Raw genomic sequence first — 18,180 nt, 5'->3', positions numbered from 1 at the left:
ATTAGGCATGTGGTTTATAGATTTATGATAGTAGTATTTTGTGTAAAAATTATTTGGTTTGTTTTAGTTTTATAATTAAAACCAAAAAGACCTGTTTTTTTAAATAAACCATTTAAACAAATCTTTCCTATGCATGCTTTTGTCTAGACACCTGGCCAAAGTATAGACATGTCCCATGTATGTGAAATCACTCAAGGACATGAGTAAGCAAAAGAACATTGACCAGAAACTGTAAACAACCAAGCAGGGAGTTAAATGATAAGGATAGTAGAGATCTCTTGACTTGAGAAGACTGAAGCACACACATTATTTACCTCTGTCTCCCTTAGTTTTGATAGAGGCATTCTCTGTTGGGAGAGAATGTATTAGGATCGCTCTTCCCTGTCCTTCCCCAAAATACTTATTACTCTCCTGTTAATTCAGATATACTATTTTCTATATTTGATAAGAGTAACATGGGAATGTGAACAGTGGAAGCAATAACAAAAGTTGGGAATTACTGATCTAGAAGCTACCCAGATTTCTGAGCATGTTTCTAATTTTAGGTTGCCTAGGTAATTGAGATTTGGTCTGACACTTTTTTTCCCAATTTTTTTTTATTGATTAAGGTATTACATATGTGTTCATATCTCCCCATTGCCCTCCCCCACTCTCATACATGCCCTCACCCCCCTGCTGTCTCTGTCCATTGGTTATGCTTATATGCATGCATACAAGTCTTTTGGTTGTGGTCTGACATTTGATCTTATAACTAAGGCAGGTTTAAAACATAGGAAAGAGCAAAGAAGAAATAACTTTTCAGCTTTCCCATGTGTTTAGGTTTGGCTTAAATTCCAGGAAAAGGAATAAAGACCAGAAACTGACCATGAGGAAGTGAGAGTAGAAAGCAGATGGTTTCTATACTGTGTCTACCATGTCTGAATTAAGGGACTTGGGAAATACAGAGTAAGAAATTAGGGGAAGTTACATTTGGGGGCATGTATGAGATGTCTCTTGATATAAAAATTTGGAAAAGTTTCTTAAATTAGCATGCAAATAGTCTAATTTTCCTGAAGAAATGATGCTCTGAATGGTGAAACTAGAAATCAGACTGAGATTCGTTTCTAAAATTGAGGCAATATGGAATAGTGGGGCAGAATAGTGGAATTTGGAGTCAGAGGGCATGGTTTTGAGCCCTGGTTGTATTTCTTTGTAAATATGTAATCATAGGGAGATTATTAAAACTGTCTGGATTTGTTTTTTCATCTGTGAAAAAGGAATAATATTATCTCCCAAGGTAGTTGTGAGGAACTGTGAATATTAATTTTTAAACAGAAAACTAATTTTTATTTTATAATTACAGTTGATGTACAAACCCTTTCTGTCTTCTTCTGGTACCCCTATGATGCAGATGCTGTTATGCTTGATGTTGTTCCAAAAGTCCCTTAGACTTCCCTCATTTTTTAAAAATTCTTTTTTTTTTTATGCTGCTCTAATTGGGTATTTTCTGCTACCATGTTTTCCAAATCATTGATTTGATCCTCTGCTTCATGTAATCTGTTGATTCCTTCTAGTGTATTCTTCATTTCAATTATTGTATTCTTCACTTCTAACTGGTTATTTGTTGTAGTTTCTATGTCATTTTTTTATGCTATTGAAGTTCTCACTAAGTTCCTAGAGCATGTTTCAAGGATTTTCTTTAGGGGGAAAATGGGTATCCCACATGCTTTCCAGAGAGACGTTAGGACTGGGGACATAGTTTTGGATGTAATCCTCATTGAGCTCATTACTGAGGCTATAGTTACAGGTTCATTTGACCAAGAGTAAAAGTAGTCTAAATAGAAAGGAGTACTGAGACGGAGACAAAGAGTGAGTGAGTGAAGTGAATTGATGATTAAATACATATTAGGAAATGGCCCAGCTGGTGTGGCTCAGGGGTTGAGCACTGATCCAGGAACCAGGAGGTCACCAGTTCTATTCCTGGTTGGCATATGCCCAGGTTGCGGGCTCCATCCCCAGTAGGGGGTGTGCCAGAGGCAGCTGATTGATGATGTTTCTCTCTCATCGATCTATTATCTCTATCCCTCTCCCTTCTTCCATTCCCCACCCAAAAATCATTTACGAAACATAAAAATATTGGGAAGTGGATATTTTTAAGGGGTAAACAGAGGAAGAAGTATTAGCAAAGGCTATTGAAAAGGATCAAATTGAGTTGGGGTTACAATCCTACTTTGTAATGTCAGTCTTTTTTGAGGTAAGAAAAAATATTCCTTGATAAAACCATTAACATTTTGATCATTTACAGCAGAATTCTGGGGAAGAAAAGGCTTACTTCCCATAGAACTGCTCTGATGATAAAACTGTTTATGTCCATTTAGGGAAGTTGTTCTTGAGTTATTCATTTACTAAAAATATAGTGCCTGCTGGTATGGCTAAGTTGGTTGAGCATTGTCCCATGCACAGAGAGGTCTTCAGTTGGATTCCCCGTCATGGGCACATGATTGGGTTGTGGGCTTGATCCCCAGTAGGGGACATGCAGGAGGCAGCCGATTAGTGTTTTTCTCACTCTCCCTTCCTCTCTCTCTAAAATCAATAAAAGGATTTTTAAAAATAAATAAATAAGTTAAAATGTCCTATAGGTAATAATGAAGATGGTTCAAAAGTAATTGAAGGCACATTATCTTAAAATACTAAGTACCCATGTTTTAATTGTTGAAAGGCAAAATTTCCTTGTCAGATTACTCCTTCCATATTCCACTTATAATATGTTTTAAGCATTTCATTGTGGGTCCTTCCATAAAAATATTCTTGAACATTCATAATATATCTTTTGAATTGTACCTTATAGAACAAAATGAGGAGAATTAAAAATCTTTATACCAGAATACTCTTTGTTTCAACTGCCCACAGTTTTTATATATATACTAGAGGCCTGGTGCACGATATTCATGCATGGGGGAGCAGGGACTCCCTCAGCCCAGCTTGTGCCCTCTTGTAATCCAGGACATCCCTCTCGCAGTCTGGGGCTCTAGCAGTCTGGGATCCCTCACTCCTTACCGCCCGCCTGCAATGGCAGGCGTTGCTCCCCCTATGGGATCACACTGACCACCATGGGGCAGCTCCTGCGTTGAGCATCTGCCCCCTGTGGTCAGTGCACATCATGGCAACCTGTCATAACGATGGTCGTTCCATTTGGCCGATTTGCACATTAGGGTTTTATTATATAGGATTCATTCATTCATTCATTCATTCATTGAGAGAGAAACATCAATGTGTGAATGCCTTAGTCGAACCTGCAACCTAGGTATGTGCCCTGACTGGAAATCAAACCTGCGACCTTCCAGTGCACTGGATGATGCTCCAACCAACTGAATCACACCGGCCAGGGCTGTCCATACCTTTGAAAGTTATGATTAGTTTATCAAAGCATTGTTTCAATTATTAGAATACTACAGAATATTTGCTTGTTAAAACACAGCACCAACTTATTTTAACTTTTCCTTAAAAATAAATGAGTGAAATAGAATATTAGGAAAAAGAATTTACTTTCTTAATAGGTTTCTCTACTGCCAGAAGCAGATATTGCAGCATTGTCCGTTTTGCATTATTTGCCAGTGAAAATCTGAGTAGTTTGCTTGGCTGCTGAAATAAATCAGTAGGTACTTTGGGTAGATTCTACATAAACCCTCTCTGTATAATTGCAACTAACAATAGCTCTACCCTCTTATTGAAAGAATAGTCCTCTGTTGGGGATGATCAGAACTCATTTTATATTCAGTCTTTAGATAAAAATGCAATTGTTTATTTTTGCAGATGTTGCTTATTAAGGATTCCAGCAATAACAAAAAAAGTGGGAGAGGGAACCAAATATTATTTCTTGACTAGAAAAAAGCTTACGTTGCATGTATATTGAACAAGAACATTTTGAGTATTTCTAGTATATATTTTCCCTTCTCTCAGTTTGATATTGGTGTTTTTATGGACTTATGAATATAGAGTGAATGGGAAGAAGAGAGACTAGACTTCAAGGAAGAAAATTAATTATTTTAGCTTATAGTAGAAATATATCTTATTCTTAATGCCTTGGGTATCTTTTAATTAAACTTTTACATAGCAAAAATAAAATATTGATAAAATGTATGTATTATATATATATATATATATATATATATATATATATATATATATATAAAGCATTTTAGAAAACTAGGATAATATTTTACTTAAAGGAGAATGGGCTGAAATTTTTTGTAAAAGAAAATCTTATAATCTCTAGCTACACTGAACAGATATACTTTCCTAAAAAGAAATAAGCCTATATTAACTTTAGCTTTGTATTTTTCCTTAAATGACAATAAAACCAACTTTACTCCTAGAACTCACTCCAAAAGTATTTCTGAGCTATTAATATTACTAGCTCTTTTTGTGAAATAATAAAATACATAAAAATAGTCAGACTCAGTAACTTACCCAAATAAGGTATTTCTTATATGAGTAACTAGTAGATATTCAAGCTATTACTTTTTATCATAGTAAAAAAAAAAAAAGAGTTTGTAGGTTTGAAAGTTTTAAGTGAATAGAACTCAGTATTGATATTCTGAATTATGTAATAGTAGTATTCTATCTGTAGTAAATGTGATATTAAGTTGATTATAGCAATAATTTTTTTAAATTCCATTTTTAAAAAAGGAAACGGCAATGTCTTCTATTTTTAATATTTTCACTGCCTGGATAAAAAAGCAAATTTTTATAAACAATATTAGGAAACATGTGCTTTTTCAATATCCAAATAATTGATTAAAGAATGGGACAATTAGCCCTAGCTGGTTTGGCCCAGTGGATAGAATGTTGGCCTGCAGACTGAAGGGTCCTGGGTTTGATTCCGGTCAAGGGCACATGCCTGGGTTGTGGGCTTGATCCCCGATAGTGGGTGTGCAGGAGGCAGCCAATCAATGATTCTTTCTCATCATTGATGTTTCTATCTCTCCCTCTCCCTTCCTCTCTGAAATCAATAAAAATATATTTTAAAAAAGGAATGGTACAATTATTCTTTGCCTCTGATAAATTTTTATTATTTTTACTATCTTGTTGAAATAGGATCAGAACTTTTTATGTGCAAATATAATGTGATGAAAATTTGCAGGTTCATTAGAAGTTTTCTGATGCTTATAACATAATACGTTTTAAAAATATATTCAGCTAGAAAATGGAAACCGCAAAACTGACCAGTACTAGGGAATAGGTTAAGTAAATTACAGTGTTACTCTTGGAGAATATAATGCAGCCAATAAAAACATAATGTAAAAGTGTATGTATTAGTATGAAAAAAATTAAGAACAAAAGTTATAAAATCACATGTACAGAAAAAATGCAAGTTTCTGTTATATATGTGCTTGAAATGCTAGAAAGTATAGAATCTCAGTGGTGAAATGTAATTTTTATAAAATTTTTATAATATAAACATTTATATGTAAACACTCATATTTTAAAAAAATATGGATTTGAGCTTACTCTACAAGATTTTTAATATTCTAGTGTTCTTCTAAGATATATAAAAATTTTATTTCTGTTTTAAGTCCTTTTAATGCATGCACGTGAACTTCTTTATTTTTAAAATATGGTTTTATTGATTTCAGAGAAGAAGGGAGAGGGAGAGAAAGATAGAAATATCAATGATTAGAGAGAATCATTGATTGGCCGCCTCCTGTACACCCCCTACTGGGGATCATGCCTGCAACCCTTCTTGTGCCCTGATCAGGAATCGAAACATAACCTCTTGGTAAACAGGTCGATTGATGCTCAATCACTGAGCCTCTCCCATTGGGTGAATTTCTTTAGCAACTGAGCTAGACACCAAAACCAGACGAAGACATTATGAGTAAAAAAGCCAATACAACTATAGAACAATTTTCCTCATTGGACTTAGACACAAAAATCATCAACATTATATTCACTAATAAATAGAAAGGACAATACATAACAGACAAGTGGAGTTTATCACAGGAATGCAGTGTTCATGGATTGGAATACTCAATATTGTTAAGATGTCAATTCTCCCCCAAACTTACTTACAGTTTCAATATAATCCGAATCACAATCATAGTAGGCTTTTTGTTGTTGAAATCAACAAACTGATTCCAAAATGTGTATGGAAAAGCAAAGGAATTAGAATAGCTAAAATTTTTAAAAAGAACAGAGTTGCAAGATGCACAGTACTGATTTCAAAACATTAAAGCTACAATCATCTAGACGAGGTGGTACTAGTAAAAGAATAGATGCATAGATTAATGTGATAGAATATTGCAGTAAGCCCAGGCCGGGTGGTTCAGTTGGTTGTATTGTCATCCCATACACCGAAAAGGTTGTGGGTTTGATTCCCCATCAGGGCACATACCTATGTTGCAGATTCAGTCTCTAGTTGGGGCACATATGGGAGGTAGCTGATCAGTGATGTTTCTCTCTCACATTGATGTTTCTCTCTCTACCTCCCTCCCTCCTTCTATCTCTCTAAAATCAATAAAAAGCATATCCTCAAGTGAGGATTAAAATATACATATATACAAATGCAACTCAGTGGCACTAGAACTTTGACATACATATATAATTTTAAAAGAACCTCTATTAGTATTTGCACCATGTACAAAAATTAACTCAAAGTGGATTATAGACTAAATGTAAAACCTAAAATTATGGAACTTCCAGAAGAAAACATAGGTGATAATTTTCATGATTCTTTAAAGACTCCTTAGATTTGAAACAAAAAACATGGTGCATTAAAGAATTAATTGAAAAATTGTTTTTCATTGAAACTAAAAGTTCTTCTCTTAGAAAAACACTGTTAAGATAATGAAAACAAAAGTACAGGTTGAGGGAATATATTTGCAAAGCACTTATCAATAAAGGTTTGGTATCCAGAATATATACTTAGCCCTCACATGTCAATAATAAGAAAAGGGATAACCCAATTGAAAAATGGGCAAAAGATTTTAATGGCAAGTAAGCACATGAAAAGATGTTCAACATTATTAGTTATCAAGGAGATTCAAATTAAAACTACACTACACACATTTGAATGACTAAAATAAAATTTTTACAATTTCAAGCACTGGAAAGGATGCATAAAAATGATCCTCATACATTGTTAGTGGGAATACAAAATGGTACAGCCATGTTGAAAATCTGTTTCTTATAAAATTAACCCTACCAGACCTGAGGCCCTGAACCTAACTGTCCCCTATACCTGGGCTCCTGAGCATTAAAGAGAAAAAATCAACATGATATAGAAAAATGTTAGTTACATGCAAACAAGTGGTTAGAATAAGATGGAACTTGGAGACATTGTAGAAAATAGGTCTACTTTTCATCTAGCGCCAATATTCCACCTTAGATTCTGAAATTACCGAAAAATCGGTACAGCGGTCTGGTAGGCTTAAGCATAATCTGTATATGTAAAAGGCTAAGCGACTGGCTGACAGGCTGACTGGCTGGTAGGTATGACGTCCACTGACCACCAAGGAGCAGATGCTCAACACAGGAGCTGACAAGCTGCAGTGACCTGGCAGTGGTGGTTCTCTGGTGACGCACCCCAGAACCAGAGAGGAAGGAGCCCGATTCCTTGCACACCGGGACCCCTCGGGGGATGTAAGAGAGCTGGTTTCGGCTAAATTCCCACAGGCCGGGTGGAGGGACCCCACCAGCCAGAGGGACCCCGCTCACTCCACAGATGCCCTTCAAGCTGTGGCACCACCCCAGGTTCGGCTGGCCGGCCGGCTGGGGAGGGACCAAGGGAGGTTGGCTCCAGGGCGTGACTGGCCCTTCTCACCCTGCCAGCCACTTTCTAATTAATTTCCTTTCAATGTGCATGAATCTATGTACTGGGTCACTAGTATAATCATATAACCCCAAATACCATTTTTTTAGATATTAGTTCAAGAGAAACATCTTTGCATATAATATTGTTAAGATAACAGTTATTGTATGCAAATATTTATTAGCATTCCAAACTAGAAACAACTCAGAATGTCCTTCAGATGGTGAATGAATAAACATTATAGCACATCCATACAGTTGAATACCATTCACCAATAAAAAGGAATGAGCTCCTGATCAATGATTCTCTCTCATCATTGATGTTTCTATCTCTCCCTCTCCCTCTCCCTCTCCCTTCCTCTCTAAAATCAGTTAATATATATATATATATATATATATATATATATATATATATATATATATAATGAGCTCCTCAGATAGTTATATACTTTATCATTCCATTTTTATGACATTTGAGAAAGGCAAAACTATAGGCACATATTAAAAAATCAGTGTTGCCTGGGGAGTGGTAGCGGGGATTGGCCACGAGGGGCATAAAGGAACTTTTTAGAGTGATGGAAGTGTTCTATATTTTGGTTGTCAGATTCATAGAATCATAGTTTTACTGTATAGAGATTATACCTCAAAACTGACATTAGCTGTGACCTTTTTAAGAAATTAATTAATTTAGAAAGAATGATAAAGTTAACATTTAAAATGATTTATTCAGGCAAAGGATATTGAATGGATGTTAAAATCATGAAATGAAATGCTATTATGGAACAGTGCATTGAAATGACCCCCATAGATTATTGCTAATCTTTATACTTTGAAGAGATCAATGCTGTCACCAGTTTAACCAAGTGATCCGTCAAATTTTTCATTGCTGACTAGGCAAGAATGGGACACTTTGTGCTTCGTGACTTAGAGTAATATGAAGTTCATAGTAGCAGCCTGTATGAACTATTATAAACAGTATTAAACCCGGATCCAATCAAGACTTTAAACTGAACTTCCACTTTATTTTTTTTTAATATATTTTATTGATTTTCTTACAGACAGGAAGGGAGAGGGATAGAGAGTTTGAAACATCAGTGAGAGAGAAACATTGATCAGCTGCCTCCTGCACACCCCCTACTGGGGATGTGCACGCAACCAAGGTACATGCCCTTGATCGGAATCGAACCTGGGACCCTTGAGTCCGCAGGCCGACGCTCTATCCACTGAGCCAAACCAATTAGGGCTGAACTTCCACTTTATAGAAATATAGGAGAGAAAGCAGTGAGTTAAATTACACCATTAGAAAACAATCAGATAAAACCATAATGTGGTATATTTTTGAAGACAACTTGCCTAGTATTTTCAAAAACAGTGTAATAGAGGAAACCCTTCTAGATCAAAAGAGAGATAAACAAGTCAGGGTAGTTGAGGAAATGTCAGTGTATATGGCTACATTCAATAACATGGAGTTATTTTTCATTTTTCTGAAGTATGGGTAATGGTATTGTGGTTAAGCAGGAGAAAATATTTCTAGGATATATATGATTAACAGGTGAAGTGAGTTGATATCTTCACCTTATTTTAAATGTACACACACATAAGCAAATAGGTAAAATGCCAATAGTTGTCTCTATACAGTGTATATATGGCTATGTATCAGTATTACTTTTTTAACTTTTTTGCATGTTTGGAAATTTTCATAATAGAGAAGAATGTTTTTAGACTCAATTGAGTACTATTCATGATGTCATTATGCTATGCAGTGCCTTGCTATAGATCCTATGAATATCAGGCAGCTGTACCTGCATTGCACCCCTGAGAAAAAAAATTTTTTTTTTTACCATACTGTGCTTAGCATTATATAACGTGCACTTTGAGAACTGGAGTAGAAAGCAGCTCTGTGAAATGCTTTGTATTGTAAGGATGTTTTAGAGACCATTGCTTACTATATTGTATGGTGGGTGTTCTCTTTGGGAAAGCTGAAACTTTGGGTTTGAATAACAAGATTAGTTATGCTGTTTCGAGAATTTTGGCATGTTACAGACATTGAGTTAGGTAGAAGCAGAGCTTATGTCTTACTGGCTGCTACAAAGTTCAAATCCCCCTTGTAGTTCATCACTAGCAGGTGTACTTCCCAGCAGCACTCCTGACTGCTTCCAAATTTTCCATACCTACCCTCATTTTCCCCCCAATCTGACTCCCTCATCTATTTTTTTTGCTTGTATTTATTTTATAAGATACTTGATACCCCACAATGTGCTAGCCATATTAAAAAGATTTAAAATGTAGCTTATGATTTGAAAGCCACAGCCTAAAAGACAGTCATATACTAGTACTAGTAAGTTATTGCTCCCAAATCCAGAGATCTTTTATTCTCTAATCAAATTTATACTAAGGGACTGTTACCAGAAAACTTAAAAAATTATATATTTAAATATGATTAAGTAAGATATAAAATGCCCTATTTTGTGGGGAGGTTTAATGCAGGAGATTCCATGGAAATGGATTTTCAACAGCAATTAGAACTGGAATTTTCCTTAAAATTTCATTTTTTAAAGCCTATCTTTCCCCAATTAATGAAGGAAGTGAAATATGCCATTGTCACATTAGCTGTGACCTTTTAAAGAAATTAATTAATTTAGAAAGAATGATAAAGTTAACATTTAAAAGCATTTCTGAATTATGATATACAAAAAAATTATAATGAAAGATTATATTATTCTTGAATGGTATTCAAACCCCCCCCCCCCACACACACACACACACATAGTTTCATCCTTCTGTTAAAGAATACTTTATATTTTGTAAAATATTTTTCATCATCAGCATGTTGATACAGATGTTATATTTACAATTTATTCTTGCTATCTTCTTGGGTTTTGAAGTCCTCACCCAATTTCATTTTGGGGTTGCTGTGTTATATTAACAAAGTGCATTGTCTGACAGCAGAATATTTAGAGCAGGGATAACATTTACTATAAAATATGCTGTATGAATTAGTGGTGGCTAAGACTTTATGTATATGTTAAGTAGTAGTGTTTTTTGATACACCTTAAGTTTATTCTAACCTTTTTAAAAAAGTATTCACTTGATAAATAAGGTTTCTTCTTTAACTAAGATTCCTAAATTCAGTGGAATCTCCCACAGAAGATCTTTTTCCTTTAAAGATCTTGAAAGTAGCCTTATTAAATTAAATGATCTTTCAAGGCTTTTGCACTTAGAAAACTAAGTTTTGATTTTATATTTCTATTTTATAGATATACTAGAGGCCTGGTGCACGAAAATTTGTGCACTGGGGTTGGGGGGGGGGCGTTCCTCAGCTCGGCTTGCTCCATCTCACAGTCCTGGAGCCCTCAGGGGATGTCCTACTGGTGGCTTAGGCCCGCTCCCCCTGGGGAGCCTCCCTCTGCAGGAGGCAACTGGGCTGATCAGGGGAAAGCTCCACCCCCATCACCCCAATGCTGCTGCCATTGCTGGCCATGGCGGCTGCGAGGCCTGAGCCCCGTGCCTCGCAGCCATTGGGGCTCACGGCTGCTGTGGCTGTGTCCGGATGAACATCCAGATGGACGCCTGGAAGACGTCCATCCTAATTAGCATATTACCCTTTAATTAGTATAGATGCTTAAATATTAACCTTAATAACCTTACTATAAAGTGTCCTTTGGAGAGAAACCAAGATGGCGGCATAGGTAAACACCTGAACTTGCTGCCTCGCACAACAACTTCAAAACTACAACTAAAAGACAAAACGGACATCATCCAGAACCATAGGAAGGCTGGCTGAGTGGAAATTCTAAAACTAGAAGGAAAGAGAAAAGCACACTGAGACTCAGAGGAGGTGTGGAAGGCAGAGGTACGGAGGCGCGCATGCGGAGAGGGCTGGCAACTGAGTACGCGGCTGGATTTTTCAATCTGCAGGGAGACACAAGCTCCTGACTGCTCTGAACTCCAGTTCCGGGTGAGACTCTGGGGACCCAGACTCATACGGGGAGAAACTGGACTGACTGGCAGTGGGCGGAACTCGAGGACGGCTTTCTCTCAGAGGTGCTTGCAGCGATTACCAAGGGACACTGAGACCCAGGGGGCCTCTTAGGGCAGGCCATTTTGTTTGTTCCACCCTGAGACCCTGCCCCACCCAAGCTGTGTGCAGAGGCTTTTGCATATGAATGGCCTGGTCCTTTGAAATCTAAAATTACCTAACAAACTGCAGCTGAGTCAAAGAGACCCAGGACATCTAAAATTACCTAACAAACTGCAGCTGAGTCAAAGAGACTCAAAAGAAGGCCCAAGGCCCCACAGCAGCCTGCATTGCTTCATAGCTGGGCCTCATCTGGGCACCTCCAAACCCCAAACAAAGAAGAAGAATCTGCAGATCTCTCTGTAGCTCCTACTGGGTGACCTCAGGCAGAGGTTAAATTAGCACCGCCTTGGAGATCCAAGAGCCAGTGTACCCAGTGGTAAGAGTGGGACCATCCAGATTACAACTCCTCAGATCCATAAGGGACACACTCAGGGGGCAGACTCAGTAAGCACCAAAGCCCCACTGAAGCAAGTCTTGCCTCATAAGGGTGTCTCCAGCACAGAATTTCTCCCATCGTAGACACAGCTGATCCTCACAGCCAGCTGGCCTGGAGGACAATTTCTCCCAGTGATACTAACAACAATCAAGGCTTAACTACAACAAGACTGTGCACAGAGCCCAAAAAGGGGTGCACCAAGAGTGTCCACCTCAGGTAACTGGGGAGGCTGAGCCACTGGGTCCTATAGGACACCTAACACACAAAGCCACTCTATCAACTCAGGGAAGCAGCCAAAATGCGGAGACAAAGAAACAGGTCACAAATTAAAGAAATGGAGGAAAGCAAACTACTGGATATAAAGTTCAAAACCACAGTTATAAAGTTTTCCAAGAATTTTCTAGGTAAGGCCGATAAATTTAGCAAGACCCTCGAGGATATGAAAAAGGACCAACTAGAAATTAAGCATACACTGACTGAAATAAAAAATAATATACAGATATCCAACAGCAGACTAGAGAGGATCCCAAGAATCAAGTCAAAGATTTGAAATACAAAGAAGCAAAAAACACCCAACAGGAAAAGCAAAAAGCAAAAAGAATCCAAAAATACGAAGATAGTGGAAGGAGCCTCTGGAACAACTTCAATCGTACCAACATCCAAATTATGGGGGTGCCAGAAGAAGTGAGAGAGCAAGATACTGAGAACCTATTTGAAGAAATAATGACAGAAAACTTCCCCCACCTGGTGAAAGAAATAGACTTACAAGTCCAGGAAGCGCACACAACCCCAAACAAAAGGAATCCAAAGAGGACCACACCAAGACACATCATAATTAAAATGCCAAGAGCAAAAGACAAAGAGAGAATATTAAAAGCAGCAAGAGAAAAACAGTTAGTTACCTACAAGGGAGCACCCATACGACTGTCAGCTGCTTTCTCAACAGAAACTATGCAGGCCAGATGGGAGTGGCAAGAAATATTCAAAGTCATGAATAGCAAGAACCTACAACCAAGATTACTCTACCCAGCAAAGCTATCATTCAGAATTTGAAGGTCAGATAAAGAGCTTGACAGATAAGAAAAAGCTAAAGGAGTTCATCACTGCCAAACCAGTATTATATGAAATGCTGAAAGGTATTCTTTAAGAAGAGGTAGAAGAAGAAAAAGGTAAAGATAAAATTTATGAACAACAAATACTTATCTATCAACAAGTGAATCTAAAAATCAAGTGAATAAAAAATCTGATGAACAGAATAATCTGGTGAATATTATAGAATCAGGAGCATAGAAAGGGAGCAGACTGACAATCCTCGGGGGGAAAGGGGTGTGAGGGGTATGGGACGAGACTGGACAAAAATCATACACCTATGGATGAGGACAGTGGGGGGGTAAGGGCATGGGGTGGGGTGGGAACCGGGTGGAGGGGAGCTATGGGGGGGAAAAAAAAGGAACAACTGTAATAATCTGAACAATAAAGATTTTTAAAAAAATAAAGTATTCTTTAACAGAAAGATGGTACTATTGTGGGGGAAAAAGAATTTGAATATCATTCAAGAGTAACTAATATAATCGTTCATTAAGATTTTTTTTTTGTACACCGTAATTCTTTCAGGAATGCTAAAACAGTGGCATATTATACCTCCCTTCATTAATTAAAAATATAGGGTTAAAAATGAAATTCTCAAGAAAAATTCCGATTCTAATTGCTGTTGAAAATCCATTTCCAGTGAATCTTCTACCATGAGGGATATGCTAAAAATTAATCGCCCTAACAGGGTTAGCTGTAAACATCACAGGTGTGAGTACGATTTGCCCCAGGCAGAATGATTCCTAAAGCTAAGACTTTGCTTTCATTGCTCACATCTCTGGAATTAACTTTCTCTAGTTTGCCAAAATTCAGGAAACAAGGTGTTCAGTTCTCTCTCTTTCTGCAGCTATTTTTAAGTGAAAATACTATTCTCATTCTTACTTCCATTCATTTCTTAACCCATGGAAATCAAGTTTAATTTTGTAGCAGTGCCTGTTAGCTAGGTGAGCTTTGTGCAGCCTCTCCATTTATACTGCTTCACACATCGCTCACAGGACAAGTTCCCACAAAGACCTGTTTTGTTCTACTGTCAATCCACCTAAAGAAACCAGTTTAAAACTATGCGCAGCTTTGTAAATCAAGATGAACTAGTCAGAAATTGGATACAGAAACAAACAAGAAACCAAGTAATGCTTCCTAGTTAACAAGCAGAGTGTTATATATAATCAAATTTCAGGTAATGAAACACTCTGCATTCTAAGCATATTCTAATTAGAAAGTTTATACTTTATTCATATTGTAATCATAGTCAAGTCATTATCCTATTCCCATTGCTAGAGTTATGAAAATATAATTAATGTTTTTAGTAGGATACTGTAGGCAACAGAAGGCAGGGAGAATAAATGATGAAATGTGAACTTTGGTTCTGGGGATTTCTTAGCAAGCCTTGTAGGTGATAACTAAGTATCAAGGTTGCTCAGAAGAGGAGTTTGATATCAAGCACAGGTTTCCTTCTTTTGGGCAATAATTAGCAGACCACAGTAAGAAGAAATGTAATGGCATGCAGAATTTATTTTCTCAGGGACTCTCCATCTAGGTCAGGAAGAAAGGAATACTCATACACAATTCATAAGTAACAGAATTATGTTTTTCACCACAGAGTTAAATTGAAACAATATATTCATACCTTAATTTATGGTGTTTGAAAATATCCTATGAAATATTTTCTCTTTGGGTAAATGTTTTGTAAAATTATTTTGCCTTCTTGTTTAGAACTTGGAAGAATAGCAAGCACTGTTCAGAAGTTTTGTTTCAGATGGTCACTAAACGTTGTACTTTTAACTCAGTATCAAATAAAAATAACCTTCCAGCCCTGACTGGTTTGGCTCAGTGGATATGAGAAGGCTAAAAAGGGCTAATTCCAATATAACCCTGATATTTGGGGCTAGTGATCTAAATCCAAGCCAGCAAGCTCAGTGTACATTCCTGATAACCTATAATTAAGTCCCTCTCTCCTTCCCAGATACTGGTCTTGCAGAACCTGTTACTGTGAACAGTGCACTGCCCCGGAGGGAGGGTTATTAACGCTGGCGCCAGTCCAGACCATCAGATATGGCCTGGAGATCCCCAACACCTGGGGGCCTTCTTGCAAGGCCCTCGAAAAGGACCGGAAGCATAATCCATGTTTGTGGGACAAAGACCACAGGGAGGGAGATATAAAGGAAAGCCCCATGCGTGTTCCTTCACTCAGATTTGGAAGGCTGTTCCCTGAGTCCGCCGGTGTATTAAACAGTGTCCCTCCCTTTTCTTAGAAGCGTCTTTGGTTTTCTTTGGTCTTCTGCAACAGATAGAGCGTCGGATTGTGGACTGAAGGGCCCCAGGTTCGATTCCGGTCAAGGGCATGTGCCTTGGTTGTGGGCACATCCCCAGTGGGGGATGTGCAGGAGGCAGCTGATCGATGTTTCTCTCTCATCGATGTTTCTGGCTCTCTATCACTCTCCCTTCCTCTCTGTAAAAAATCAATAAAATATATTTTAAAAAAATAACCTTCCAGAAATCTGCTTTTTTTTTTTTTTTGTGATGCTTTGCTTTTTCCTCTTGAGAAACACAAAAAGGAAATAAAAGCAAAGAAAACGTAAAATGTTCTCCACTCATTATTCCAACAATAGGCAAAAACCAGGCTTCCACCACAAGTAAGTTAGAGAATTCTCAGAGTACTTAGTGAAAATATATAATCTAGGTTCTGAATCAGATGAACATGTTATCGAATATAAAACTATTATGGAGAACACAACACATTTAAAAAATTTCCATTCTCCTTAATTCCCAACACACTTTGAAAAGAAAATTATAATAAAAATGGGGTTTTCCCCCTCCTAAAGCCCTTTTCCCACCACTGATATTTACTGCATATGAGTATTTATTTTCTGTCTTGAAGAAACAAGATTAGCAAGGTAACTTTTCTTTTTTAAAAAGAAATATATTTTATTGATTTTTTTACAGAGAGGAAGGGAGAGGGTTAGAGTTAGAAACATCAATGAGAGAGAAACATCAATCAGCTGCCTCCTGCACACTTCCTACCGGGTATGTGCCTGCAACCAAGGTACATGCCCTTGACCGGAATCGAACCTGGAACCCCTGAGTCCGCAGGCCGACACTCTATCCACTGAGCCAAACCGGTCAGGACACGTAAGGTAACTTTTCTAAAACATTTTTCTTTACATGAGAATACAAAAGGATTCAATTGAGTAATTAAATGTCTTCTTGCTTGCAACTGCTTCTCCCTGGCACTCCTTTCTCAAGTTTCATAGTCTCCACTATAGACTGACAATTTAGAACGATCTCATTTCTATATCTAATTTCTCATTTTTCAATGGTAAAGTGTGAATTGTCAAATCTTAAAATGTGAATTAGGTTTTCTTTATTATTACATTTTTATTGAGGTATAACTTACATACAGTAAAATGCACATAACTGTACAGTTTGAGTTTTAACATATGTACACATCAGAATCAATGGTGAGGACTTTCTCAAAATACTCCTGCAGGTTAAAAAGTTTCTTAGATGTTTCTGAGGAACACCAGTTAAGAATCTTTGCTTTTGTAAAGAAGCAAATTGAGGAATGTACATAAAAATACATATAAGGCGTTAACACAGATTACAGTTAGGTTGCTGTTTTTAAAAAACTTAACTTTCTTGTGTGCCTTGTTCATGGGGTTTGCAATGCTAGCTCACAGATGAAATTCTCAATTTGCTTTTCTCTTTGTTTTTTTTAGAAAATTAATACAAAACTTCATGATGGAGTATGTCAGCGCTGTAAAGAAGTTCTTGAATGGCGTGTAAAATACAGCAAATACAAACCATTGTCAAAGCCTAAAAAATGGTGAGTTAAGTTTATTAATTACCTTGCCAGTATCATATAGTTTATTATTTCATTCCCCAATTTTTAAAATTGTATTCAAATAAATATTAAGGTAAATGGAAAAAAAATTCCATTCTCCCATGTACAATTTTATCTTATATGCTGAATCCTGCTTTGTGAAGGCAAATAGATTGAAAAACTGGATTGATCATTCCCTGACCCATTCTTCCATAAGTAATAATGCACCATTTTTATAGACTCTTGTGCATAAAAGGTGGGTTAGGGCAGAGAGGGGAATATTTGTTTTGCAAGTCTACTTCTCACTGATGAGGTAACAATATTTACTATGGATCATCTCTACCAAGGGGGCCTTAAAACAGCTCTGACTTTTTAATGCAACCCATGAAGATTACTGAAATGGCTGAGCTGGAGTATCATAAATAAACTGCTAAATTGATAAGTTATAATTTCATTCCTTTGAATAGTTGGGTTTAAATGAAAAGATACTGGACTTTGTTTCTCATTCTTCTATCCCTCAGCCTTTTTCTTTAATTCTTGGATTTTGTTTTATCAGCCTTATGTGCATCCTAATGTTGCTCCCTTATATCCTTTAGCTCAGCTGAATAAGGGCCACACTGGAGGGTAATTTCTGCCTAAAAGAGAAAAGTGATCATTTGAAATATAAAAGTTAGCATTAATGTATGTGATAGTGTTTTTACATTCTGAGTTTTAGTTTGGTAGTCTATGTAGTAGCTATTTAGAACACAGTTATGCATTTTTGCTTTATTTTCCTTTTAGTTTTTGAGTAGTAGTGGCAACTTCCTTAAATGTATTCTCTCTTCCTTCATGGGAGGAAGTTTTACTTAAAGTTTGGAAGGTTAGTCTAAAAAATAAACATGATATAACCTTTGCTGTTTATTTTTATTGAAAAATTATGTCAGACGTTTTGTGAATCTATAACTTGGAGTCAGGGAAGTTCAGGGT

At 36.9% G+C, this 18,180-nt stretch overlaps 1 protein-coding gene across 1 annotated transcript in view; it reads left to right on the top strand.

The window, feature by feature from the left end:
* LOC307111323 (uncharacterized protein C9orf85 homolog) overlaps positions 1–18,180 on the top strand; it is a 51,009-nt gene that overhangs the window by 14,463 nt on the left and 18,366 nt on the right. Inside the window, exon 2 of the mRNA XM_079791121.1 lies at positions 17,111–17,217. Coding sequence (XP_079647247.1) covers positions 17,111–17,217 — 107 coding nt within the window. The remainder of the gene's footprint in view (positions 1–17,110; positions 17,218–18,180) is intronic.

Source organism: Cnephaeus nilssonii (assembly GCF_951640355.1).
Source record: "Cnephaeus nilssonii genome assembly, chromosome: 14".
In the NCBI taxonomy this organism is placed as follows: domain Eukaryota; kingdom Metazoa; phylum Chordata; class Mammalia; order Chiroptera; family Vespertilionidae; genus Cnephaeus; species Cnephaeus nilssonii.
Note: the sequence above shows the minus strand (reverse complement) of the source record. Positions and strands in the feature narration are given on the sequence as shown.